Raw genomic sequence first — 27987 nt, forward strand, 5'->3', positions numbered from 1 at the left:
GGGAGCTGAAGTCCTTCTCTTCCTCCCCACCACCACCACTACTCAGGAAGCCTGAGGCAGAACCTGACCCCGCCTTCCGGCCCGGCCGTCAAGCGCGGAGGGGGGGGCCCGTCAAGCGCGTCGCCTGTCGCAAAAAAAAAAAAAAAAAACGCCGCGCGGGCCCTTAGCAACGGCCCGGCGGCCTAGCAACGCGTGTGCTTTTTCCCCAGCCCTCAGCATGGCCGAGCCGGGCGAAGAGGCCCGCGTCATTTCTGCGGCCGAGCTCGGCCAAGCGGTGTCGCGGCAGCTGCTGGGGCTGCAGGAGGAGTCTCGGTCGGCTCGGCTGCGGGCTCTGGGCTCCCTGAGGGCCTTGCTGACGGAAGGGCCTCCGCCGGCGGTGCGCGAGGTCTTCGGGCCGGCCTTGCTGAGGCCTCTGAGCCGCTGCCTGACGGGAGACCCGGCCGAGCGGTGCCGCGAGCTGGCGCTGGAGCTGCTCCGCCTGGGGCTGGCTCAGGGCGCCCAGCCGTCCGAGGCTCTGCCCGTGTTGATGCCGGCGCTGGCTCAGCGGCTCGGGCTGCCTCAGGGCCCCGGCGAGGCCTGCGAGGAGCTCCGCCTCGGCCTCCTGCAGCTCCTCACCGAGCTCCTCCGGCGCTGCGACCGACGCGCCCTGGCGCCCTTCCTGCCCGAGGCGGTGGGCGTCCTCCGGGCGGCCCTGCTCGACCCTTTCCCGCCCGCCAAGCGAGAGGGCTGCCAGGCGGCCTCCGCAGCCGCCGCCGCCCTGCCAGGTGGGGCTCTGCTCCCCCCCCCCACGCAGCTCTCGCACCCGGGGCCCGGCCGGCGGAGGATGGGACGGGGGGAAGGGAAGGGAGAGGGAGGGCTGTTCTTCTGGAGGTTATGATGCTGTGGAGCTTTTTTGTCCCGCCGTAAGTCTGTGTATGCGGGTCTTGTGTGTGTGTGGATTTATATTTGATACATATACTGGGTGGGTGGGAGAGAGAGAGAGAGAGAGAGAGAGAGAGAGAGAGAGAGAGAGAGAGAGAGAGATGAGAAATAGAGAGATAGAGATGACAGATAGATAGATAGATAGATGATAGACAGACAGACAGATGATAGATAGATGATTGATAGAGATAGATGAGAGATGGATGGATGGATTGATAGGAGAGAGAGAGATGAGATAGATAGATAGATGATAGATAGATAGGAGAGATAGATATAGATGATAGATAGATAGAGATGAGAGAGATGAGAGATAGATAGGTAGGTAGAGCTGATAGATAGATAGATAGATAGATAGATAGATAGATAGATAGATAGATGAGAGATAGATAGATAGATAGATAGATAGATGAGAGATAGATAGATAGATGAGAGATAGATAGATAGATGAGAGATAATACCGTGCATACATACATACAGGCTGCCCAGAATTGCCCTTTATTAAGATGTGTGGCCAATAAATTCAATGACAGGCATACCTGACATACCTATATCAGACTATAGATCAGGGGTGACCAATCTTAGCGACTTTTAAGACTTGTGGACATCCTTTCTCAGAGCTCTTTGGCTGGTCAGAGAATGATGGGAACTGAAATCACACCAGTCTTAAAAGATGCCTAGGTAGGTACGATAGATAGGTAGATGGGTAGATGGGTGGGTGGGTGGATGGATGGATGGGAGGGTGGGTTGGTAGATAGATGATTGATGATAGATAGATAGATAGATAGATAGATAGATAGATAGATGATAGATAGATAGATAGATAGATAGATAGATAGATAGATAGATATTTTTTACATATACTGGCCCATAAAAACTATTGTATGTATGGGTCAATATAGTTTATTAAATTTATATGCCACCCTCTCACTATTGAGCAACTCTGTGTATGTGTATGTATGTATGTGTGTGTGCGTGTGTATAAAATATCACATATTTGTATGCATTCACATACTACATGCATCGCACAGTATATATCAACCCACATGCACATAATACATATATGGAACCATATATATAATAATGTAGGTATGGATCATTATATGTAATGTGCTGTTGGAAAAAGATTGCAGTACATTGCAAGTGTACCCCATCTAGGGAAGCATTTAGCAGATTTACAGCAGTTTAAGGTCAGCCAAGAACCAAGCACCGCCTGGCTTAGAACAGACGAAGTGGGCTCTTCTCTACTCTACCATTTCCAGTCACTAAATAAAACATTTCCGCCTTCCAGATCATTTTCACCTGCAGTCGGAAAGCTTGATCAGTCCCTTAATGCAGGCCATTTCCCATCAACACTACAAGGTCCGCGTTGCTGTCATTCATGCCACAGGATCCGTGATCCAATTCGGCAACGTCAAATCGCTGGATGATGTGCTTTCTCACCTCGCCCAGCGATGTTTTGATGACATTCCACAGGTAACGTTTGGCCAAGGTTTAATTCATTGTTTTTTTTTGTAAACTCGGTGTCTTGCTGCAAAATCATTCGATTTAGATGGAATTGCAAAATGCATGATACATGGTTTCTTTCCCTCCTCCCCCCCTCCCCTCCCCCCCCCCGGTCTTTCAGGTCAGAGAGGCTGTTATCAGCGTGGTTGGTGAGTGGCTGTTGCATCTGCGGGATCGCTATTCCTACTTCCATAAATTGATCCCTCTCTTACTCAGTGGCCTGACTGATGAAATGCATGAGAATAAGTAAGTCAAATTCAGACTGTCTTATCTTACACTAGCAGAGCTGTTGTCTATGGTCAGTGACGACAAAGTGCCAAGCACAATTGGGCCATTGAATTCCCACCCTTTCTTAAAATGTGTCACATTGTACACATGTAAAAACAACAACAACATTGGATTGCCCTATTGTAGCTGTAAAGATACCTATTGCAGCTGTTTTCTGGATGTCTTGGATAGCAACTTCCAGAATTCTTAGCATGAACATCATGTGTGTGAAATTAAACTTGTATGCAGATGTTAGCACTCTAAAATGGAGCAAAGAATAAATACCTTTCAGCCTAGTGTATCTAACATCGACAAAAAAGGAAACGTTGCCATATGGAAGCTTCCGTACCATCAAAAACCCTGTGCAGTTGTGAAGCATTCTTATGTACATGTAGTCTTTGACTTAAAAGCACAATTGGGACCAGCTTTAGTCAGAAATCACCTCCAAGGAGTGGATTCTTTAAATAAATAAAAAAAAAAGTAACAGATTTAGTTTCTTATGCAACCGCTTTTTCAGGATATGTATTTTGCATAGAATCGACAATATTTGTGATTATTTTTGCTTTGTGTTTAGGGAGCTGGCTTTAACTTACTGGAAGAAAGTGGGGTTGCAGTGGGAAAAAGAAAATGAAGACGATATTAAGGATAAACTCGATTTTTATACTGAGCCACCTTACTACCCACCAGGATGTGAGTACAGTGTAAAATGTTCATAGTGCAAACTGACCTTTTTTTTTTTTTTTTGCAAATTACTTCCCCAACGTTTTAATGCATAACTTTAAAAAATAAGGTATAGGGCATATTTTCAAGGGAAAATATAAAGTAAGTTACAAATAGAAGGACCTTTGGGGTTTCTTATTCCATTCCCAAATGAACAACGGTTTCCTGTCAGTTTGCATAAATTTAATCTAAAATCTGCCCAGTTGAGCAGGCTTTTTCATGTCATGCACTTTCTTAAATATTGTAATTGCCCCAGCTCCTAACCAGAAGTCCCACAGATTACTGGCAGGTTGATCAACAGATTTAACATTTTGCTATTGTTAAGGAACAAGCCCTGTTATGACCTGCTACTTTTCAATCTGTTTATTATTTACACTGGGATTTGTCTGATTTAGAAACATTGTGACATTTTTAGATTACATCTCCAGTAACAAAAGTTAACTGATAATTGTGTGACCTTTTAAAATTTGACCTAGTAAATTTGCACCCCCTTCTCTTAAGAATTTTCAGATTGTTTTCTGATGCAGTTCTTCTTCTCTGTGTTAAACTTAAAGATGTGGCAGATAAGCCTTCATTGGTGGGCAGCTTTTTTGGCAAATGTGCCAGAATCCAACACTAAATGTGAAACAATATTGCTTTCACAGTCACTTCAATATATTTCTTTGAGCTCTATTTCTTTGAACTCTTTGAGTTCTTTGAGAAGCTGAATCCTAACACGGGACAATATTGTTGTCTTCCACTTTCAAGACCTTTTAAATTCAATTTGTATTTCTGCTGTTGTTAGCGTCCTTACACCTTCCTCCCAGACTGAGTTGGAAAACGAACAATTCTTTTTCTTTAAGTAACTGGAGAAAGACAGAGGCTCTAAGGAAGGCTGGGGGATTAGGCTTCCATTTCACATATCTTCTCATGCAACCAGAAGATGGCCAAAGTTGGATGTGAGAGTGTGTTTGCTTTCACTTAAGAGTCTCATTTATGGCTTTGAAGTTCAGAAGTGAAGTCTACAGTCTGATGCTTGAAAGCAACCCGCTTTTCCCATATTAAAAAAATACCATTTGTCTTCCATCCAGCTGCCAGCAGTTCAATTCTCACCTGCTCAAGGTTGAGTCAGCCTTACATCCTTCCGATGTCCGTAAAATGAGGACCCAGATTGTTGGGGCAAATATGCTGACTCTGTAAACAGCTCTAAAGAACTATAAAGCAGTATATAAGTCTAAATTCTATTGTTATTGTCCTTCCTTCCTTCCTTCCCTCCCTCCCTCCCTCCCTCCCTCCCTCCCAGTGGTTAGAAAGCAGTATTGCAGGATAAATTTGCCCGTTGCCATCAGTTTGATCCTGACTGGCTCAAGGTTGGCTTATCCTTCTGAGGTCGGTAAAATGAGGACCCAGATTGTTGGGGGCAAGAGAGGGCTGTAAAAGCACTGTGAAGTAATATATAAGTCTAAGTGCTATTGTTATCTTACTTGTTTTCAAAAATCACAGAAAGTCAGATGCAACTTAACTTGCCTATTAATGTCATTTGGGCTAATTTTTCTGCCCTTTGATTTCACCTAGATTTCCAACTTTTCTCTTTAAATTTTTTATATATTTTTTTTTTTTTATTGGATTTCTATACCGCCCTTCTCCCTAAGGACTCAGGGCGGTGTACAGCCAGATTAAAAAAACATGCAGAACAAATATTAAAAACAATTAAAAGATATATAAATTTGGCCCAATTAAAACTCATTTACCAATTAAAAACGTTTAAAACATTTAAAAACAGTTAAAAATTTCATCTTAAGCCAGCCCGGCTTGTTTAAATAAATGGGTTTTAAGGGCGCGACGGAAGGCACTGAGGTCTTGGATTCTCCTTATCTCTGGGGGGAGCTGATTCCAGAGGGTAGGTGCCCCCACAGAGAAGGCCCTCCCCCTGGGGGTCACCAGCCTACATTGTCTGGCTGATGGCACCCCGAGGAGGCCCTCTCTGTGGGAGCGCACGGGTCGATGGGAGGTCGTTGGTAGCAGCAGGCGGTCTCGAAGATAGCTAGGCCCTATGCCATGGAGCGCTTTAAAGGTGATAACCAACACCTTGAAGCGCACCCGGAAGACAACTGGGAGCCAGTGCAGCTCGCGCAGGAGCGGTGTTACATGGGAGCGCCATGCTGCTCCCGTCACTACCCGCGCTGCTGCGTTCTGGACCAGCTGGAGCCTCCGGGTGCTCCTCAAGGGGAGCCCCATGTAGAGAGCGTTGCAATAGTCAAGGCGAGAGGTGACGAGGGCGTGAGTGACTGTGCACAGGGAATCCCGATCAAGAAAGGGCCGCAACTGGCGAATCAGGCGAACCTGACAAAAGGTCCCCCTGGTTACAGCCGTCAGATGTTCCTCCAAGGACAGCTGCATATCCAGGAGGACTCCCAGATTGCGAGCCCTCTCTGTGGGGGCCAATGACTCGCCCCCAATAGTCAGTGATGGAGTCAACTGACTATATCGGGATGCCGGGAGCCACAGCCACTCAGTCTTGGAAGGGTTGAGCTTGAGCCTGTTCCTCCCCATCCAGACCCGTACAGCCTCCAGGCACTGGGACATCACTTCAAGGGCATCGTTGGGGTGGCCTGGGGTGGAGATGTACAGCTGGGTGTCATCAGCGTACTGGTGGTATCTCACCCCAAAGCCACGGATGATCTCACCCAGCGGCTTCACATAAATGTTGAACAGAAGGGGCGAGAGGACTGATCCCTGCGGCACTCCACAAATGAGAGGCCTCGAGGTCGACCTCTGCCCCCCTGCCAACACAAACTGCGACCGGTCGGAGAGAAAGGAGGAGAACCACCGCAACACGGTGCCTCCCACCCCCAACTCTTCCAGCCGGTGCAGCATGATACCATGGTCGATGGTATCAAAAGCCGCTGAGAGGTCTAACAGGACCAGAACAGAGGAACAACCCCTGTCCCGAGCCCTCCAGAGATCATCAACCAACGCGACCAATGCTGTTTCTGTGCTGTGCCCAGACCTGAAACCCGACTGGAACGGATCTAGATAAGATGTTTCCTCCAGGAATTGCGGAAACTGTCGTGCGACCACACTCTCAACAACCTTCGCCATAAAGCGAAGGTTGGAGACAGGACGATAGTTGGCCAATATTGCCGGATCCAGACATGTTTTTGACATGTTTTTTTAATAAATCAGCTGTTTGTTTAGTGGTTTGGGAAAGGGCGAACTCCTTTTACCTCTAAAAGGCACACCTGTCAGTTTCCTTGCCCGTCCTGGCTTTTCCACCAAGGATTCTCTTTCACCCAGGTCTCCTCCTAGCTGCAAGCTAATGAACCTGACACTTCTCTCTTTTTGTTCTTTGATCTCTGTTTGACAGAGATTGCAGGTCAGTGGGAGAAGGAGAGAAAGAGCTCAAAGCCATCCTAACAATAGACTGACTTTCTATAGAAAAAAAAGGGAGGGGGGAAAAAAATCACCGCCTCAGGCTGTGGGTGCAGACAAGTTAAGGAAAGGTGGAGAGAGAGAAGCTTTTGACAGCAGTGAGATACGCGCGATGAAATAGCTGCATTTACGCATTAGGAATGAAGGGGACTGTTGAAAAGGGCCAGTCAAAATTATTGGGGGGGGGACAGCGCCTCTGGTCAAAAAGGACGCCATTCTCATCTCAGCGAGATTTTTTTGTCTTTGACCTCTTTGTTGCCGGCTGTCAATTTCTATAATCCCAATGCTTTTCTTCCATGACAAAAAGAAGTCATACCTCAGAGTACCTTTGAAGATTCTTCCCTTTAAGTAGGTGCTTCACAAACACTCCTGCATGTATATTTGCATCCTGTGTTAAGTTTTGCTTTGTGTTAGCCACACAAGCAGAGAGCCACAGGCGAGACCCTGAGATGCTCCAAGGCTTCCCCACCCCCCACCCCCGCCTTAGATCATCTTTTTTCTTTGAGCAACATCGTTTTACCCAAAAGCACTGCTGGTAACTTTGTATGTTTTCACTTCCCAAAGGTGTATCTTTCACACATCGCCACACTTGTGTCTGTCTGTAAGAAAAAGAGAAAGAGACACTCTCCAAGGTGGTATGGAATAGTAGCAGCAAATGAAAATGTTTGATGAAATGTTAGGGAAACAGAATCATAAAAACCGAACTTAAAAGACAGCAAACACTTCCGTTGTAGCAATCAATGTCTTTGTGTAACGGTTTTCTATAAATTTCAAATTGAGAACATTATAGGAGTTTTTGAGTCTTTTTTTGCTGCCTCTCCCTGAATTCTTTCTTTCTTTCTTTCTTTCTTTCTTTCTTTCTTTCTTTCTTTCTTTCTTTCTTTCTTTCTTTCTTTCTTTCTTTCTTTCTTTCACCTAGTAACTCGTCCAGACCTTGGATGTCGAGAGCTGGTAACCAGAAACATCTTCAAAATACTTCCCGGCCTCTGCCACGATATCATCGACTGGGTCAAAGGCACCCGAGTGAAGGCATCTCAGCTCCTGTTCATATTGTTACAGCATGCGGAGGATCACATCACGCAACACATGGAACTCCTCCTGCGGACGTTGTACCGCGTGTGCTCCGACGAGGAAAGTAGCGTGGTTAGCAACGTAAGTGTGCTCCTTTCGGAACTGTGCTGGGGAAAGGAGGTTCTGCTACCCTAAAGTTGACAAGAGATTTGATCTAGTGAGAATATTTGGTCTGGTGGTTAAGGCACCAGGTGAGAAACCAGGAGACTGTGAGTTCTAGTCACAGGCATGGAAACTGGCTAGGTGACTGGGTCAGACACCAGGAGACAGAGTTCTAGTCCTGTCTTAGGCATGAAATCCAGCTGGGTGACTTTGGGCCAGTCACTAGGAGATGGTGAGTTCTAGTCCTGTCTTAGGCATGAAAGCTGGCTGGGTGATTTGGGCCAGTCACCAGGAGGCAGTGAGTTCTAGTCCTACCTTAGGTATAAAAGCCAGCTGGGTAACTGGGACAATCACCAGCCACTCTCTCTCAGCCCAATCCACCACCGTCACTGGGTAAAACAAAGGCAGATTTCCCAAGTAACCAACCCAACATATTACACTGATTATAGTACCCATTGTGATTTGACTTGAGTTGTGATTATTAATTTTATTCAGTATGCACAGAAGCGGGACGAAAAAGATGTGGAACCGACTTTTTCCACTGAAAGTTTTCAGAGAATTTTTTCCACGTCACAGTATCAGGCGACTCGTGATTGATAATAAAATCTTCTGGGCCCCAATTCCACGTCACCCTTTCCCCCCTCCTTTTAGAATGTATGGGGTGGGGGGGCTGACCCACAAGGCTGTTAATTTTGTTACTCAACCTATCCGGGTCAAAGCATTCAAGAAACTTCGCACGGTTCCGTTAAGCAAAGTATATTTCTGTTTGATTATTGTACCGATCAGTGATGAGATTGTACAAATTGTGCTTCACCTGCGGTGCTGGCCAAGGTGGAGTATTAAGAGCCTTTCAAAAATCATAAGCAGGAGATTAAAATGTAAAAACGCCTTTGGGGGAAAAAATTCCATTTGCGAGTTATGCGTAGTTCACAACCTTTCTAGTTAATTTCACCATATTATCTCTTTCTCCTTCTCTGCCTCTAATCCTCCCACAGTAATAAGGTATGCGTATCCCTGGCAATAGCTCCGATGAAGATTCCGAATCTGGAAGCTTACGTGCTCCCAGCTTGCTGGTTCCCTTGTCTAGTCTGGAAGAAACACGAGTCCTTTTGTGGTTCGCAACAAACTGTAGCAAGCAAAATACAGTTTTCTCCAGATATTGTTATCTTGTCAGCAGAATTATATCACTGGAGGCCATTCTTGGCAGCACTCTCTTGACCTTTACAAATAGGAAGAGGCCAAAGTTTAAAGCGTTGAGTTCTATATTCTCGTGTTTGTTTAACCCCTAAGCATCTCCAGGTGAGGAACTGCAGGCAGTCCCCGGCCTACGGCCACAATGGAGCCCCAAACGACTGTTGCTAAGTGAGACAGTTGTTAAGTGAGTTTTGCTCCATTTGACGGACTTTCTTGCCACTTCTGTTAAATGAATCACTGCAGCTAGTAACACGGTTCTTCTTAAGTTACCTCTTAAGTTAGCAACACGGTGGTTAAGGGAATCTGGCTTCCCTATTGTCAGAAGGTCACAAAAAGGGGATCACATAATCCCGGGACACTGCGATCGTCATAAACAGTGGGACAAGGTTGAAATGGACTCCCTATTCAATGATGTCTCCTATTCCTATCTCATAGCGAGAGGCTTAACTGTGAGCTGTGGCCAGGATGCTTGATGAATAAATCTTGGCTTCTATTTAACAAGCTGTAGATTCGGGTTAATGTCAGGGTTCCAAGTATCACCCCCAACGAAAAAAAACTCCGAGGCTTGAGTTTCCTCAAAGTTCCATTTTATTAGAGGTGTCATATTGGCACATCTGGGAAAAACCCAAATCTGAAAGATTTCCAGGTTTTTCCCACCCAAAGAAAAGTTCAAGTCCCTTCCCAACACTCACAAGTCCATCACATGATCAAATCAAACATCATTCCAACTGGAGATGCTTCCCAGTCACACCACTCCAGGTGCAGGGCAGGATGTCCTTGACTTTCTGAGGAAGGAATGTTATTATGACTATATATCACCCTTACAATCCCGCCTCCCAGTTTCCCACAGTAGTAAACATGGCAGGTCTGAAGGCCTAATGCAAAAGATGGCTTCCAGGCTTGACACAAGCATCCAAGATGCAGGTTCCTAAGATGCCCATTCTTTGGTATCCCCTTGTAACAGCCAGAAGGAAAAGACCTCTATTGTTCAACCTTAGGCTGCCCCCGTCCCCATTCCTCTTCCTCTCTGAAAGGAAAACAAATAAGACACATTTCCCCCCAACACAATTTAGAGAGCCCCATAACCCACCATCTTAAGGTAGAATCTTTTCTTTTGTTTCTTCAAAGCTGGCAGAGGAACAGCTGTGGGAAAGGGATACTGTAAATCCCACGGGAGGGCCTCTGTCTAAGAGGGACAGAGAGCTTCCGTTCATTCGAGGGGGAAGTTGGAGAGGTCGTGCTGAAAGAAGACACAGGGGTGCTTATTTTGGGCCGGCTTGCTACACCTGAACGAAATCCTCTCTTCCGTGCACATAATCGTGAATGAGGGATGGAGCCGAAGGCCTGCAAGGCAATTCCTCAAGCACGAGAAAAGGAAGAAAGCAGTTGTCATCATTCATTCTTCATTTTTTAAAAAAAAAAAAAAGAAAGAAAGAAAAATAGCTCCGTGGAGTTCATTTGGTCTTTAACATCTTACAACCAGTTTCTCTTGTGTGTATTTTTTTTTTAAACAGTGTTTGAAAGCAACAGAGCTGATTGGAGCTTTTGTCAGCCCAGCGGTCTCTCTGAAATTAATCCTGTCCGATCTCCAAAGAGCGCCGATGACGTCTTACCTCACGATCCTGGCGGCACTTATCCGGGGATCTCCCCGCAAAGTCTTGCAACCTCACCTGGTGTCCCTTGGCAACATGCTCTGTAACCCTGAAGTCAGCCAACGGACTGAAGAGGTGAGGAGAGAAGCCCCACTAAACCCTCTAATGAAGCATGCATCTTTTCAGTCCGTAGACGTCTTTTCTCCGAAGTTTAGCATCTTTGGCTTCAGGCACAATCCAAGGGCATCGTGCAAGATCCAGTCTGGGTCGGTCCCCGGGACGAGAGGTTTACTCTTCCGAGCTTTTGGACTCGTGCTCGTTCCCAGTAGAGAGAAGTTCCCTGAAGATGGGCTCCAGCACGAGTCCAGAAGCTGTAAGCCTTTCATCCGGGTGACTGACCCAGATTGGATCTTGCAACATTATCCTAGGACACGTACATGTATTTGCCTTCATTTGCAAGTGCATCACAGGTGGGTTTCAGCAGTTTCTGACCAGTTCTGGAGAACCAGTAGCAGAAATTTTGAGTAGTTCGGAGAACCGTTAAATACCACATCTGACTGGCCCCGCCCCCATCTAGTCTCTGCCTCCCGAGTCCCAGCTGATCGGGAGGAAATGGGGATTTTGCCGTAACCTTCCCCTGGAGTTGGGAGGGAATGGGGATTTTACAGTATCTTTCCCTTGCCGTGCCCACCAAGCCACGTCACGCCCACAGAACTGGTAGTAAAAAATTTTGAATCCCACCACTGAAGTGCATGCTTGTCTCCAGGGGAACTCTGTATAAGTATGACAGGTGTTTTCACCTCTGCAGGTACATTGTTGATATGGAGATTTGGAGAGGAAGAGGCGGATAGGTTTTCTTGGCTAAGAACATCCATGGGGAACAGTCCACACCGGATCGCTTGAGCCAAGCAGAGCAAAACAGGAAGGGAAATTCCATTTCCATCTTCTGGGAATCATGGAATAACAGCGGCTTTTTGGTATTTTTGGTAGGTCTTTTATCTGGAGCAGCTGCTCTGCTGCGTGGAAAGTCTCATTGAAGTGTGCCAGGAAGACTGCAAAGAAATAAGCCTCCAGCTCACCAAGGTTTTGGTGACCATCATGGCAATACCAACCGCTGGGCACCTACATGTCAAGGTAACAACCCCGAATGCCATTTCTGCTTAAGGTTCTTTTGTCGCAGAATGTGATTCGACATCTGGAACCAGCTCTTAGCATTCATCGTTGCCTTTTCGCAATTCCAGAATTGATTAGCGGAGGCTACTTGAATAAAAAATTAGCCACAGATATGCAAGATACAGGGTCGGCAACGCTCAGTCCGTATTTGATACCTGGTCCTATAAAGCAATTCCTTTAAACCTCAAATCTTCTAAATTTAGGGCCTGGGAACGGAGGGGGGAGGGAGGAGAGAGGAAAGGGGGGAAGGGAGAGAGGAAGGAAGGAGAGAGGAAAGGGGGGGAAGAGAAGGAAGGAAGAAAAGGAGGGAGGAAGGAAGGAAGGAAAAGAGGGAGGGAGAATAAAGAGATTCAGGAAATCTTAACAAATCAGATCACTGATCCAGTATTTTGCCCTAATGGGCAATAGTTAAGGACACTTTCAGTCATGTCCTTGGCCAGATCTTAACATTTTTGCAACTGGGATGCCATGTAGAGAATTCGTTTTTGTTTTTTCTTCGTGCAATGTATGCGTTTTATCCCTGAGCTTTGGCATTCCTCTAAACCAGGGGTGTCAAACTTAAGGGCCGAGGGCCAAATCCAGCCTATGGGGTGCTTAGATCTGGCCCAGGGGGCTGCCCTGGAAACAGCGAAGGACCGGCCTGCGGTGCCTCTGCCAGTGAAAACGGAGCTCAGGGGGGCCGCAAACGCTCAGACCACCAAAAGCCGTTAATGACCGTTTGAAGTTAAAACAGCACTTGGAAAAAAAATGACTTATAACCATTTTTCACACTTATGACCGCTGCGGCATCTCCATAGTCACCTGATCAAAATTCGGACGCTCGGCAGTGGACTTATATTTATGACAGCTGCAGTGTCCCCAGGTCATAACAAGCAAAGTCAGTGGGGAAGGCAGATCCTCTTAACAACCATGTCACTAACTTAACCACCGCAAATGGTTCCCTTAACAACCATGGAAAGAAAGTTCGGAAAATGGGGCAAAGCTCACTTAACAGGTGTTTCACTTAGCGACATAAATTTTGGACTCGATTGCGGTCTTAAGTCGAGGACTGTCTGCCTTTAATCCAGTGAAACAATATAGCCTTGGTTGTACCATGCTTTGCAAAACCATAAGCAAATCAGCTGCTTATTTAGATGGGCGTTTTGATCCTACTTCAGTCTCTCCAGGTTCTTGGCCCTTTCCAGGATCAAACTCAAAGAAGAAAAATCTTTCCCTTTCGGTTATTTTCTTCAGGAGCTGCCCTTTTCACCTCCACCCCCCGCCCCACCCCACCCCAATGTTGAGCTTTGAAAAGTTTGAGGCATCCCTTAAAATCGGAGGCCAGCACCTGAGATGCTTCTGATATAATGGATGTCTTCTCTCCCCCACCACCACCTTTGTTTATGACTTATCACGATGCCATAAATCACTTTCTTCTCCAGTCAAATTCCACCTTTTCATGGAAACTCTTTGGTGGCCTACACAAGCTTTGCCTTCGTTTAATGGCTACTCGGCTTCCCGTGCGGTTGCTTCTAGGCACGATAAACTTGCCTTGAAATTTACAGCTCTTTGCCACCGACAGGCAATTCCTCTCCACCCCCACCCCCTTCCCCAAGCCATAATTTCGAAACTTCACTTTTAAAACTGTAAAATCGAACATTAATAGTATTTGATGCACACAGACACACACACACACACACACACACACACACACACACACACACACACACACATAAAAAAGGTCAAAGGGGTACTTTGCCTTGTGGAATCTGGATGCCTAGACTTGTTCAAGGAAAGGAGAGAATCTAAGCATTTAGTCTTGGGATGCTGATTTAAATTTAAAAAAAAAGGTATTCCTGGATAAATCTGTTTTAAAGAAAAGGAAGCTCGTTAGGCAAGTCCTAAATCGTTAAAAGCATTCAAATAGGCATTCACCAGAAGGAACCAAAAAAACAAAAGGAGATTTTTGGACCAGATCACTGATTTAGCACCACAAGTATCTTCTATATCTTCTTTGGAGGCAGATATAAGGCTTCAGAGTGAAGGTTGATACGCAGGTTCAAGCCTCTTGCAGATGTGCGTTTTCCCATGATGTGGCTGCTTTAAGAAACTTCCCAACAGATGGAAACATCTGGCATGTTCCAGTTGCCGGTTCTCTTTCCATTCCAAAGCCCTGCAATGGCCAAATGTTTGTCACGATCCATCTACAGGTAGTCCTCGACTTACGACAGTTCATTTAGTAACTGTTCAAAGTCACTAAAACACACTGGAGAAAAATGATGACTGTTTTTCACACAGAAGTGGGTTTTACATAATTTTACCACCTGTTCAGGTGTGGGTTTTTCTTATCTTTACTACCAGTTCGTGCGTTTTGATGACGTCAGGGTCAGTCGGTTTTACTACTGGTTCTATACTGGTTTTGCGACCTCTTGACAAGCAATGTCAACACGGCGGGTGGGGGAGCCAGATTCACTTAACAACCGTGTTACTCGCTTATCAACGGCAGTGATTCACTTAACAGCTGAGGCCAGAAAGCGGGGCAAAATTCACTTCACGAATGTCTCGCTTAGCAACAGAAATGTTGGCCTCCGTTGTGGTCGTAAGTTGAGGACTCCCCTGCATTCATTCCTCAATTCTTCCTGTCTCTGCCTCGTTCCCACAGTTAGAGGAAGCGATGAGTGGATTGGCTGAGGTCCAACACATTCGGGATGTCACTGGCTTATACAAGCAGCACATATCTCAGCTGATGGAATGGCTGTCCTCAACTCACGACGGCTGGAGCTGCTGCTCACCCGAACTCCTGCAGATGGATGTAATTGCTACTCAGTCAGGTGAGAAGATTGGAAGCTGGCAGGGTCTGAATCTCTCTGCTCTGGGATTCACGGACCGACTGATGTGAAGGCAGCTTTATTTATCTATTTTTAGTAAGCTGGCTGCCCAGCTTACTCACGGTGACTCCGGGTGGCTTACAAAGATAAAGCCCCAGTATAAAACCCAAGAAAGCCCCAACCTCCCTGGTGACAACAATCAGACCAGCCACTCGATGAGGTCCATATCACTCGGGGGTCCCCAGACCCATTGGCAGAACCAGATCTTCAGGGTCTTGTGAAAGAGTGTCAAAGTGGGGCCAATCTTCTCTCCAGAGTGATGATGTACTGTCACCCCAGAGAAGGTTTGAGGTACCTAGCTTCACGGGTGGGGTTCAGCCGGTTCGGGAAAACTGGATACTGGTTTGCCAAACAGATAGTTGCAAGGATTGGCTGTCCCTGCCCACCCCGCCCCTCCCAGGGGTCTCCACGCGGCCCATTTTGGATGCCAGGTAAGTGCAGGGCCCACGCGGAGGCTCTGGGAGGGCAAAAAACGGGCCTCCCGGAAGTTCTGGAAATCTGGAAACGGGCCCGTTTCTGTTTCCGTTTCCAGCCTCCGGGGTGGCCTCCAGAGCCCAGGGGAGGCCGTTTTCACCCCCCCCGTAGGCTCAAGAAAAGTCTCCAGAGTTTGGGGAGGGCGAAAACGGCCTGCCCGCTGTGATGCAGGAGGCTGAGTAGGCCACGCCCACCGTGGCCACACTCACCCAGCAACCGGGCAAAGAACCGGTTGCTAAAATTTTTGAATCCCACCCCGGCCTAGCTTATTCTTGAAGCCATTTGTTAACTGTTCTGTTCCAGGTGAAATGGGACAACGCTGTAGTTTATTCGGAATCCTGCAAGGCTGCATTCCCAGAAGTCTGTTCATAATTCTGCTTGCTCAGCTGAGATTGGACTCCCAGAATTAAGCCCGCTTCCCTCTAAGGGAAAGGATTGCTCCTTTCAGAGGCTAATTTCATAAAATTAGGATTTAAGAGCAGATAGTGATATTGCTTATTATGTAACTAGAGATTAAGATAAGATGGGGAAGATCAATTAAGTTAAAGGGTTTCAATGTACGAATTGAATAAGAGGAAGCACATTGTTTATAGCTAAAAAGCATGATAGGGATTTTGAGAAACATACTTAATAAATGAAGAAATCAGATAATTGAAGTAATGCTAAGGAATTAAGATTCGAAGGACGGATGGTGATATTGTTTATATATTATGCATTAAGATATGAAGATAAAGTAAAAAAGTAGGGGAAAAGAATATTTTGGCAGAAATCGAAATATGTAAATTGTATTTGGAAAAAACAAATAGAAGATTGGGATAGATTATAAAAATTAATATATAACTTAAAAATTAATGTATAAGATGTGACCCGTTCAATACTCTGTTCATAGAATATGTATGTGAAAGAAAAAAATTAATAAAACTTGTTCATAAGAAAAAAAAAAAGAGGCTAATTTCATTTGGTACAAAACTCCACGGTTTCTCCTTTCTCTTCCCAGGGCCTCTGATTGCCGAAGTCCTGAAGGATTTTATTTCCATTCTTAAAACCTGCCTCCAGACTTCCAGGGACCCTCGGATGCGTCTCAAGTTATTTTCTATTTTATCCCAGTTGCTTCAGAACCCAGGCGAGACAGTCAATGCTAAAGGGTAAGAGCCTGATTTCATATCCTTTAGATCAGTGTCTGTCAACCTGGCTAACTTTTTAAGATGTGTGGACTTCAATTCCCAAAATTCTCCAGCCAGCTGTTCCTGCAAACTGAAGTCCACCCATCTTGAAGTCAGCTGGGTTGGCAAAACACGGCTTTAGACATTTCGCCCCATTGGATTTTGCATTTGATGTCTAAAGATGAGCTGTAAATTGGTTTTTTCACAGTTAAGTGTTGTACCTGATGATTCTTGACGAACGTATCTTTTCTTTTATGTACACCGAGAGCGTATGCACCAAAGACAAATTCTTTGTGTGTCCAATCACACTTGGCCAATAAAGAATTCTATTCTATTCTATTCTATTCTATTCTATTCTATTCTATTCTATTCTATTCTATTCTATTCTATTCTATTCTATTCTAAGAATTCTCAGGCAAATAGGTAAAGACCTTGTTAAAAAAAGCCTCTTTTTTTATTTATATTACTGTTGCCCAAAATAGAGCTGTGGTGGCGCAGTGGGTAGAATGCAAGTATTGCAACCTACTTTTGCTGACTGATGGCTGCCAGCAGTTTGGCAGTTCGAGTCTCAAGGTTGACTCAGCCTTCCATCCTTCCGAGGTGGGTAAAATGAGGACCCAGATTGTTGGGGGGGGGGGCAAGAGGCTGACTCTGTAAACAGCTTAGAGAGGGCTTTGAAGCAGTAAATACTGTAAGTCTAAGTGCTATCACTCAAATCACTTTGTGTGAGATGGGCGGCCCTACAAATTTGAGCGATAAATAAATCGATAACAAAACAGCCTGATACAAAGGCGAAAATTATGCCAGAAGAATGGGTTGTCCTCAAAGGAGAGTACAAACCTAGAAACATCCAGGGGGCAGCGTCCCAACCTTGTCAACAGACTTCACCTTAATGTTGATTTTACCACCCAGGTTGTGCTTATGATTTCAGAGCCGCGCTTGCAATTGTGCAAGCTTGTTAGGTAGAAAAGGTGCTCCTAAAAACCTTCAGCTTTGGTGGGAGATTTTCTCTCTCTCTCTCTCTCTCTGTTCAGGATCATTTCCTCTCTAGAGTTTGGCTAATATCAAAGAAAGCCGGGGTGCTCTGAATCTGCTACGGCTGAAGAGCGCTACCCCTGGTTTGAAGCTCCTCGCTGTAAAGAGACAACCTCCCCATTGCGATCTTATTGCCTTGGGAGACTTTTGAAATATCTTTCCGGCCACCAAGCTAACTGTGTCCTGGAGGCAGGATGGATTAATGGGGAGGGGAGGGGGAAGGCAAAAGGAGAAAGATCTGAAATAGGATGAATTTGACTCTAAGAAAAGACAAAAGATGCCGGGGCCAGGGAGGGGCGGGGGGAGGGAGAGCATTTTCCAAAGATATTTTTCTTCCAAATTGTTTTTGGGTTTTTTTTAAAATGCACTTTTTAAACGTGATTCGCCTTCCCGGAAGACATTCCAAAGTGAGTGGCTCCGGTAAAGCCCCCCCTTTTGTGGTTTTGACACATTTTATTTAAGGGATTAAAAGAAGCCATTACAGGGGAGGGGGCAAAAATGTGAAGAGTCCCCATGGGTCATTTAGCCCAGACCACCTTGAAGCCAAAACCGGAAAGCCTGAAATCACTTGGAAAAAGAAAACAGCTATGTAGGTTTTCACGGTGAACAAAAATAATAATAATAATAAATGGAGGAAAAGTAGTCTTCTTTTGAAAAGTCGGTTCAGGTTGATTACGTTTCCTGTCTGCGTGATGGTTCTCTGAGGAGATTGCGAAACACGATAACTGTCTGGCTAAAAAAAAAAAACCTATCTGGCATTGTGATACACCATTTTGTGCATTTGCGTTTTACACACTGGGTAAGAAAAAGGGACACAAATACCTTTTCAGAGCCCGCAAATAAAATCAACCAATTCCTTGCATCACAAGGGCCATGGGCCACCCTTTATCCATCCCCAAGAGATTGCAATATTTTTCAGAAGCTTGCAAACAGGTCACGAACTCCAGAAGGCTTCCATCCAGAGTTGCAACCTATCCCATAAATGGAACATTGTGTAGGAAATACGACAACTCTCCTAATATCTATACTTGTTTTATCCATAAGTTTTTCTACCAAACATGGGAGAAATTTATTTATTTATTTATTGGTTTGATTTATATGCTGTCCTTCTCCGGAGACTCAGGGCAGCTTACAATCCGTTAAGCAATAGCCTTCATACTTTTGTATATACCTGCTTAGTAGGGCTTTCGCGCCCCCCCCCCCCCAAGCGGTGTTCTTTTTTATACAAAGTCAGCTTATTGCCCCCACAATCCAGGTCCTCCTTTTACCTACCTCGGAAGGATGGAAGGCTGAGTCAACCTTGAGCCTGGTGAGATTTGAACTCGCAGTAATTGCAGGCAGCTGGTGTTACTTAACAGCACTTAACAGTGCTTTAGTCTGCTGCGCCACCAAAGCTGTTCCCAACTGTGGGAGAAATTTCCTAACAGTACAGTTCACCAGTGGAATGGCTTGCCTTCAGACATTGTGGGTGCCCCTCAGTGGTGAAATGCACATTTTTTTACCACTGGTTCTGTGGGTGTGGCTTGGTAGGTGTGGCATAGCTTGGTAGGTGTGGCTTGGTGGGCGTGGCAGGGGAAGGATACTGCAGAATCTCCATTCCCACCTCACTCTGGGGCCAGCCAGAGGTGGTATTTGCCGGTTCTCCGAACTACTCAAAATTTCCACTACCGGTTCTCCAGAACCTGCTGGATTTCACTCCTGGTGCCCCTTCACGGGAGGCTTTTAAGAAGAGACTGGACAGCCACTTGTCTGAAATAGTATAGGGGCTCTCGCTTGAGCGGGGGGCTGGACTAGTAGACCTCCAAGGTCCCTTCCAACTCTGTTATTCTGAATAGAACAATGAGAGACATTCAGTTAGCTATCTGGGAGCAAAGCCACCCTGGCCTTTATGGTATGATTTTATTGAGTCGTCCTTTTGGCGGCTGGTTCTTACATGCCACCTGCTGGAAGAAGAGAGCATGCAGAATAGGGGTCTCCAACTCTAAAAACCAAGCTGTGGACTCCCTTATAAAAAGTGCCATCCATAATGGTCGATTGCTGTCTTCACGTTAATTTTAGTGCCAAAGGGCAAAAAACAATGGCCGATGCCACGACATTTGGGTAGCAGAAGACCAGCGAAATCATTTTTCCAGGCAATCTTCGATTGGGTCTTTCATCGAACGGCAGGCAAGAAATCGATTCCTAATCGGGGTCAAAATCTGTTCAAAATGAAAACGGCTCGATCTCTGAAAAGCCATCTTTGTTTAACCAAAGGTCGCCATTTTTTTAAAAAAATGGGGGAATGCTGAAAGAACTCCTTTCAAGGCCCGAGCAAAGTTGCATTATAAATTATTTACGTGTATTTCCTGTGACTATTTTAGAAATGAGATATTCTGTATAATGAATAAATAATGCATCTCGTACAAGCTCTTGTCAGAATGAGGAGATTTATTGCATCATTCCTACCATCTGAGTATTGACTTCAGCGTCCGTCGTCCCCTCCGCCTCCCCGCATGATCAAGGCTGAAATTGTCCCGTGGGGAGAGAGGATCTGAATAGTGACCTTGTGTCACTATAGGAAAATAGGAAGGTTGTCCTCAGTGGAGCAAGAAAGAACATCCAGTTTAATTTGCTCGGTTGAGCATTGATATTGTTCAAACGCTATATTTATTAGCCCCATATTTGGAACTTTCTCCAGACGTCCCTTCTAAGACTAAGGGCGCCATAAGAACAGATCTGTCCTCATTGACTTGGAACATCGGAAAGGTTCTGCTTCTTACTGAATCATCTCCTGCTGGAAGCTTGGCAAGCTTTGTCAGTTCATCAGAAGTGAATTTTACCTGCAGCAAATGTATTTTTGCCTTTTAGAGAGACAGAAAGAGAGACAGACAGACAGAGAGAGAGACAGAGACAGAGACAGAGAAAAAGAAAGACAGAGAGAGAGAAAGAAAGAGCGAGAGACACAGAGAGAGACAGAAAGAGAGACAGAAAAAGAAAGACAGAGAGAGAGAGACAAATACAGAAAGAGAGAGAAAAAAGAGACAGAGAGAGAGAAAAAGAGACAGAAACAGAAAGAGAGAAAAGGCAGAGAGAGACTGAGACAGAAAGAGAGAGAGACAGAGAAAAAGAGAAAGACAGAGAGAAAGAGAGATGGGGAGAAAAAGACTGAGAGACAGAAAGAGAGAGACAGAAAAGAGAAAGACAGAGAGAGAGACAGAAAAATAGAGAGACAGACAGAAAGAAAGAGAGACTGAGACAGAGAGACAGAGAAAAAGAGAGACAGAAACAGACAGAAAAAGAGAAAGAGAGAGACAAAGAAAAAGAAAGAAAAAGAAAGACAGAAAGAGAGAGACAGACAGAAAAAGAGAGAGACAAAAAAAAGACACAGAGAGAGACAGAAAGAGAGAGAGAAAACGAGAAAGCAAAGCCAATGGAGAAGCAAATGCTTCTGACAAGCAAAGCCAATGGGAAAGCCAGATTCACTTAACAACCATTTTACTAACTTAAGCAACTGCAGTGATTCACTTAACAACTCTTTCAAGAAAGCTCATAAAAGGAGGAGAAATTCACTTAACGAACGTTTCGCTTAGCAACAGTTATTTTAGGCCCAACTGGGGTCCTACGTCAAGGACTACCTGTATTTATCTCCTGACACTTTTAATCGATGCAAGTAATATATACAATTAATAATCTCGGCCTTCCTTTTCTGTTCAAAAGCATCGTTGGTTGCAACCAGCCGTGAGACCCCCTCCAGATACGATACTTTTAAACAGAAAAGTCCTTCAGGTTAACCTGGGGGTGGGTTCAACCTGAGAGTAAGGGGTCCAGGAAGAGGACAGGGAAGGGGTCTCTTCCTCCTTCCGCTCTTCCTGAAATATTGCTTATAGAGTGTCCATTTGTTCCCCTTCCCCTCAAGAAATCCGAAGGAATGAAATATTGTTAACATATCCTGTCATCAATTAGGCTTTTCGTTTTTCCCCCCTAACCTCCCCTGAATTTTCTTGTTCCTGCACCCTTCTTCTTCTTCTTCCTGTTCGGGGCTCTCTTGTTTTCAAGTCTAAAAATGTGCCTTTTCATCCTCCCTGTCATTCCAGCACGTTTGCACAAAGCTTTTTCATTCGGCTCGCCTTTTGTTTTTTTGGCTCCAGGCAGTTCGGTAACTACCTTGAGATCGTGATAAAAGACATCCTGTCTCCTAATCTCCAGTGGCAGGCGGGAAGAACAGCAGCTGCCATCCGCACCACGGCTGTGGCTTGCCTCTGGGCGCTGATTTACAGTGAACTGCTCTCTCCAGAAGAGGTAAAATGCTCTGTGCCCCCCCCCTCCGCCCCCCTCCTCCTTCCCCACAAACATCACATCAGATCAGCCTCAGTGAAAACCCAGCAAGGAAACACACTGTCACCTCAAAAGGCAGGTCAGCTGTTTCAAACTGTGCTTCATCTTAATGCTGCTCCAGGTTGAATCTAGACATCTAGAACAGGAGTGTCCAACCTTGGTGACTTTGAGAACTTGTGGACTTCAATTCCCAGAATTCCCCAGCCAGCAACCTTTAAGACTTATGGATTTCAACTCCCAGAATTACCCAGCCCACAATCTTAGCAATGTTAAGACTTGTAGACTTCAATTCCCAGAATTCCCCAGCCAGCAACTTTGGCAACTTTAAGACTTGTGAACTTCAACTCCCAGAATTCCCCAGCCAGCAATCTTAGCGACGTTAAGACTTGTGAACTTCAACTTCCAGAATTCCACAGCCAGCAACATTGGTGACTTTGAGACTTGTGGACTTCAACTTCCAGAATCCCCCAGCTAGACAGAATTCTGGGAACTGAAGTTCACAGGTCTTAAAGTTGCCAGGGTTGGACATCCCTGATCTAGAATATCCCAGCTGGGAGGAACTGCCACAAAAACTCTTAGCATCAGGCTGTGAAGGAAGAGAGAGGACGGAAGCAGGCTTGATAGCTCAGTCTGATCAGCCATTCCCCCCTTGTGACTTTGACCCCTTTTCCTCCTGTTGTTCCAGAGGAGCATTAAAACCAAGGTGCCTTTTTCAGTGCAGGGGGTGGCATTTAAAGCAGGTGCCAAAATAGGGGGTTGGCTCTCTAGGCTTGAGATGAGGTTTGAGGTTGTTACTGCTTTTAATTCGTATTTTTCGTTTTTTAGGGGGTTGGATATAAGCCTTCTGGAATCTACAATAAGCTGGGCAACATCTGAGCTTTACGAAATTAAATTAAAATAGTTTTTAAACCCTTGCCAAACTAGTGCTTAGGAAGGATAGGTTAGCCTGGGATTCTGCCCAAAAATAAAAGCTATGCTAGAGGTAAAAAGGAGTCAGCAGTGAGCCAACAAGGAAAGAATGGTGTCTTAACTACCCCCCCACCCCCAGTCTGAAACCCTCAGATGTGTTGGACTGGGAGGGGGGGGGGGAATTTGTTTGAAACTTGAGCATTTTTTGTTTGGGGTGGGGGGGGGGGAAATGCAAGCTTCTAATCTCCTTTTAACTTCAAAGGCTCAAGATGGTTCTATCCCATTGTTCAGTGAGAAGTCAACCTGCTCTCGCTTTTCAACGTCTGGCGAAATGAGTCCCGACCATTAGGCTGACTGATACACATCTTATCCAGTTAAATCCTTGGGGGGGGGGGCGGGAGGGAATTCAGTATTTTAAAAGACACAAAACAGCTGAAAACAATCTTTTAACACAGGGGAGACCAAACAGACCTGGACCGCTGAGAGATCTTGATTCAAAGGACAAAGATGTAATTTGCAGCAGGACAAGCTTTGAGATGGCCTGGTTCAACTTAAAGTCAACCTGGCTTTTTAAAAAAAAAAATTAATGGCAAGCTTCAACCTCTAGGATTCTTACTAGAGACTTCTGCCCATTAGGCTTTGAAAAAGCCAGCCCTGAAGTAGACTTAATCAGGGACATTGATCTTCAAATCAATCAATCTAAGGCTGGATCCCAGTCTCTGAGCACCTGGGAGTTTTCAAAAGGGGTAGGTGCCAGCTTCCTATCCATCCTCATGATTCTAAAGCCCAGAAAATTTAAAAAAAAAAAAAAATCCTGCTTGATTAAGGCTGTGACTTTCCAACTGGGCAACTTGAAGAGGTGTGGACTTCAACTCCCAGAATTCCCTCCAGCCAGCAATTCTGGAAGTTGGAGTCCTCTCATCCTAAAAATTGCCAAGTTTGAAAAACACTGGTTTTAAGGGTTTTCGGAATAGGTGCTACTTGCATGCCTGAAAGGAAACCAATTTTCCCTTCAAATCAACTTTTGATGATTTATTTTTTTCATGGCTATAAAAAAAGATTGGGCAAGTAACAGCAACAGAGTTGGAGGGCTCCTAGTCCAACCCCTTGCTCAAGAGACCTTCTACCCTGTCAGACAGATGGCTGTCGAGCCTCTTCTTAAAAGCCTCCAGTGATGGGGCACCCACAACCTCCGAAGGCAGTTTGCTCCACTGATTAATTGTTCTCATCGTTAGGAACATTCTTCTTAGACCTAGGTTGCTTCTCTCCTTGGTTAGTTTCCATCCATTGCTTTCCATTTATCCTGCCTACAGATGCTTTGGTAAATAAGTTGGCCCTCTCTTCCTTGCGACAGCCCTTCATGTACTTTTGCAAACCTAGTCCCAAGAGAAGACTAGGTTTGCAAATCCCGTAGCTGTTACAGAAAACATTTCCTCCATCTCCAGTAGAAAGCGTGTGGAGGGGGAATTTCCGCATTTCTCCTTCATGATTTGGGTGGTCTGTTGTAGAGGAACATAGTGCTGTTGTTGAGATTTGGGATATCGTGGCTGCTTACAGCCAAGACAGTAATATTGACTTAACTGTCAGACTAAATCATTAGAAGATTAGGCTCAGAATCCCCATGAGGTAGGCACGGCTTTCGGGTTTTTCCATTAGTACAAATTTTCGATTTCTTACTCAGAACTTTGAATCAATTTGAACACAAAGCAGGCAGAATATAGACGGGCAGAGAAGGCAAGAGAAAAGGGGGAAAAAACTGGCAGGTATACCTTTGATTGCTCAAGTAGGCAAGGCAAGATTGAGGTGGGACGTTGCACAGAAATTTGGACAGGAGCACCATCTCCTGGAGTAATCATGAAATGCTAACTTGAACCAATTTGTCACCCTTTCCAAACTTGTCCAATGGGCAAGAGGGTAAGACGGTTATTAAATTAGCTCCATTTGCTTACAAAATCATGCACAATCTGCAGAAATCGGAGCAGTTTGGATTTCAGAATGCGGAAAGGGCAGCTCTTGAGAAAAAGCAGAAAAAATCTCGACCGTAAGGATGCCAAGAGTTACTTTAGGCAAAGGTCTCGCCTGTATTTATTTAGTTATTTATTCCAATATTATTAGTGGGAAATTTTTTATTTTTGTCTTTCCTTCCAGCACGATATCACGCACTCTTCTTAAAAACTCTCTCTCCTTCAAAGTCATCCTCTTTGCAGCATGTGACTGATGCAATCTGAGGAATATAATTGCGAGTCCCTCTCTTGGGGCCGTGCGGTGCTTTTGACCTAGTGTTGTCATTTCACAGTTGAACTTTCTACAGCTATTAAACAAAATAGAAGGGCAGAAAAAAGCAGCAGGGACACCCAATGCAATAAAATTCCAATTAAAGATGAGGAACCAGCTAGTTAATTTGCATAGTTCTCCCCTTTATTTCCTATATCCTTTGCAAATCCTTTGCAACGTTCACTGAACGTTGGTTCCAACAAGGAGAAACCTATAAAATGATGCTAAATACTGTCACATCTTGCCCATACACAAAAAATACATAATTTAGAAATAAACCACAGTTAGATAGCTGCTAAAAGGATGCTTTTCTTAAAATTATCTGCTTGGTTAACCTTTGCCCCAATTCTTACTTTTAGCTGAATTTGTTGTGTTCTCTCTATAACAGATCCGGCTTGAGATAATGAGTCGAACGTCAAATGCCGATTACTTAACAGTGTCTTTTTTCCTAAAATCTGCTGATTTCTTGCTTTCACAGTTGCAAAATGTCGAAGATGCCCTGATGCCTCAGATCATTGTGACGCTGGAGGAAGATTCCAAAATGACCCGTTTGATGTCTTGCCGAATTATCAGGACTTTTTTAGACAACTGCAGAAAACAGCCTGAACTCAGCAAAATTTATCCAGGTATTTTAGAGGGATAAACGGCAGGCATGGCTCAGTCTTTTTACCTTTCTCTAGAACAGAGGTTCCCAAGTGGGGGTGCTTGCATCCCCTAGGGGTGCGAGACGATATTCCAGGGGGTGTGAAAACTTGGGTTTAGAAGCTTCAAAACTATAGTGTATATGGATAAGGTAAAGGTAAAGGTTCCCCTCGCACACATGTGCTTGTCGTTCCCGACTCTAGGGGGCAGTGCTCATCTCCGTTTCTAAGCCAAAGAGCCAGCGCTGTCCGAAGGCGTCTCCGTGGTCATGTGGCCGGCATGACTAAACGCCAAAGGTGCACGGACCTTGTTACCTTCCCACCAAAGGTGGTCCCTATTTTCCTACTTGCATTTTTTACGTGCTTTCGAACTGCTAGGTTGGCAGAAGCTGGGACAAGTCACGGGAGCTCACCCCGTTACGCGGCACCAGGGATTCGAACCCCTGAACTGCCGACCTTTCGATCGGCAAGCTGAGCGTCTTAGCCACTGAGCTGCCACGTCCCCCAGTATATATGCATAATCATATGCAAATAATTATTTACTTTTGTAAGGGGTGCGAGAATATATCAGAAGCGTTCCAGGGGAGCGGGGTATAGAAAAGGTTGGGAACCCCTGCTCTAGAATGAGAACCTGACTGTTCAGTAAGAGTGTTTTTCAAACTTGACAACTTTGAAAAACACAGATTTAGAGTCACTCCAGTTTCTAGATATATTTCCTCCCCCTCCCCCCCTTTTTTTTTTTTCCTGGTCTGCTAAATTGTGGATGAAGTAACAACAAAACATAGGAGAGACTAAATGGAGACAATGTTGTTGTCATAGCCAAACATGCCAAGTAATTTTTCTTGCAATATTCAAGCATTTGATAACTCAGAGTGTTTTGATTTAATTTCCTCCATACAAAGGACCGTATGAGAAAAAGCAGCGACTAATTCAATACGTGTAGGCCAGAAATGTATCATTTAACAGAAAATTATTCTGTCAGAGCTTTTCAACTAAGAATCATGGTCGTTGGTGTAACATTTTTTCTGCGCTTTTTAAAAGTTAGGCAGTTTTAGAAAATGAAAGAATTAAAACTGAATAATAATCGAAGGTTTATTAAATATGTTCGATTTCTCTGCATTGCTGTAGAGCAGGGATGGGCAAATGTGGCCCTTTTACAACCTGTGGACTTCAACTCCCAGAATTCCTGAGACAGCTGCCCATCCCTGCTATAGAGGGAAGAATGTCCTCGTCACATAAATTGGCAGAGAATTGTGATCTTCATGAAGTCCGGGAAATGACCCTGCTGTTTCTTTTTCAGAAATCTTGAAGCGCTTGGATGACGTCTCGCATGATGTCCGTTTGGCAGCTGCTGCTGCCTTGACCAGTTGGTTCAGATGTATAAACAACCCAGAGACAAAAGTTCTTCTGAAAACCAACATTGAGGTTCTCTACCAAGAGTTGTTAGTTCACCTGGATGACCCCGACCAAAATATCCAGTCGGCTGTTTTAGGTAATTACGCCGTTCAGCAAGCTCTGATTTTCCTGAGATTTTTTTTTTTTTTTTTAATTTAGTTCATCACTTTGACATTGCTTGATAATCACTTCCAACTTCCTAGTGGCACGGTCTCAGGAAATAATTACGGCTCGTTGGTGTTCCAAAAATTGTCGTTGAGAAAATTGTATGCCCTGAAGCCCAAGCCGTTTTCATAACTCCAGCAACTTCTGTTTTGCAGATACTTTGAAAGAAGGGGGCATTCTGTATCCAGACCTCTTGGCGAAGAAAATCGAAGGAGTCGTACACAAACATCGCACTCCAATCTACTGTGACCAGCTCCTTCTGCACCTTGAATCAACGGGATGGAGCTATTCTGAATCCTAAATGCCTCAGTGGGCCTTAACTAGAAGTGCCTTCATCAATTAAAATTGGGAATCTTTCCAGTTTGTTCCCCAGAAAAGAGGTGCTTCAATAAACAGAGACATTTTAAGCTGGAAGAAGCTAAAATTCATATCCTCCTTGCATACATGAACACTGGGGAAAAAAACCTTCAATAATATTTATTGCTGCCAATTCTGAAACTAACATGGCTGCGGTTAAGTTTGATTAACAAAATGGCAGTGTGCTAGGTCAAGCTGATGCGTGACTTGAATGATCCACGTCTAACAGAGTGAAAGCTCTTTTATTCTGCAAGCATTGTTAAAATGGATAGTTTTTATTAAATTAACAGTAGATTGAACCCATTTCTGATATGTGATACAAGATACTCCGCCACAGGAGCAAAAAGCAGGGAATTTGTCTGTCTTGAAATTCATGGTGTGTATCAAATCTAAACGCCATCCTGAGTGATGTTTTTATAGGACCTTGATTTATGATGAA

At 44.8% G+C, this 27987-nt stretch overlaps 1 protein-coding gene across 1 annotated transcript; it reads left to right on the forward strand.

Moving 5' to 3' along the window:
- DNAAF5 (dynein axonemal assembly factor 5) lies at positions 1-27605 on the forward strand. The gene is made up of 13 exons (XM_060692854.2): positions 1-764; positions 2210-2394; positions 2546-2670; positions 3266-3381; positions 7742-7974; positions 10704-10916; positions 11772-11915; positions 14596-14764; positions 16293-16440; positions 21621-21771; positions 25469-25616; positions 26932-27123; positions 27347-27605. Exons 1-13 carry the CDS (start codon positions 218-220, stop codon positions 27490-27492), a joined length of 2517 nt encoding a protein of 838 aa, XP_060548837.2. The 5' UTR covers positions 1-217; the 3' UTR covers positions 27493-27605.
- The last annotated feature ends 382 nt before the right edge of the window (positions 27606-27987 follow it).

The sequence above is a fragment of the Pantherophis guttatus genome, chromosome 14, assembly GCF_059756535.1.
Source record: "Pantherophis guttatus breed Tessera chromosome 14, ASM5975653v1, whole genome shotgun sequence".
In the NCBI taxonomy this organism is placed as follows: Eukaryota; Metazoa; Chordata; class Lepidosauria; order Squamata; family Colubridae; genus Pantherophis; species Pantherophis guttatus.

What these genes read in the sequence shown, in the direction of transcription:
- DNAAF5 (XM_060692854.2), top strand. Translation starts at nt 218, where the DNA reads ATGGCCGAGCCGGGCGAAGAGGCCCGCGTCATTTCTGCGGCCGAGCTC. An exon ending in AGCCGCCGCCGCCCTGCCAG is followed by an intron (nt 765 to 2,209) that starts GTGGGGCTCTGC and finishes TCCGCCTTCCAG; the next exon opens with ATCATTTTCACCTGCAGTCG. An exon ending in GATGAAATGCATGAGAATAA is followed by an intron (nt 2,671 to 3,265) that starts GTAAGTCAAATT and finishes CTTTGTGTTTAG; the next exon opens with GGAGCTGGCTTTAACTTACT.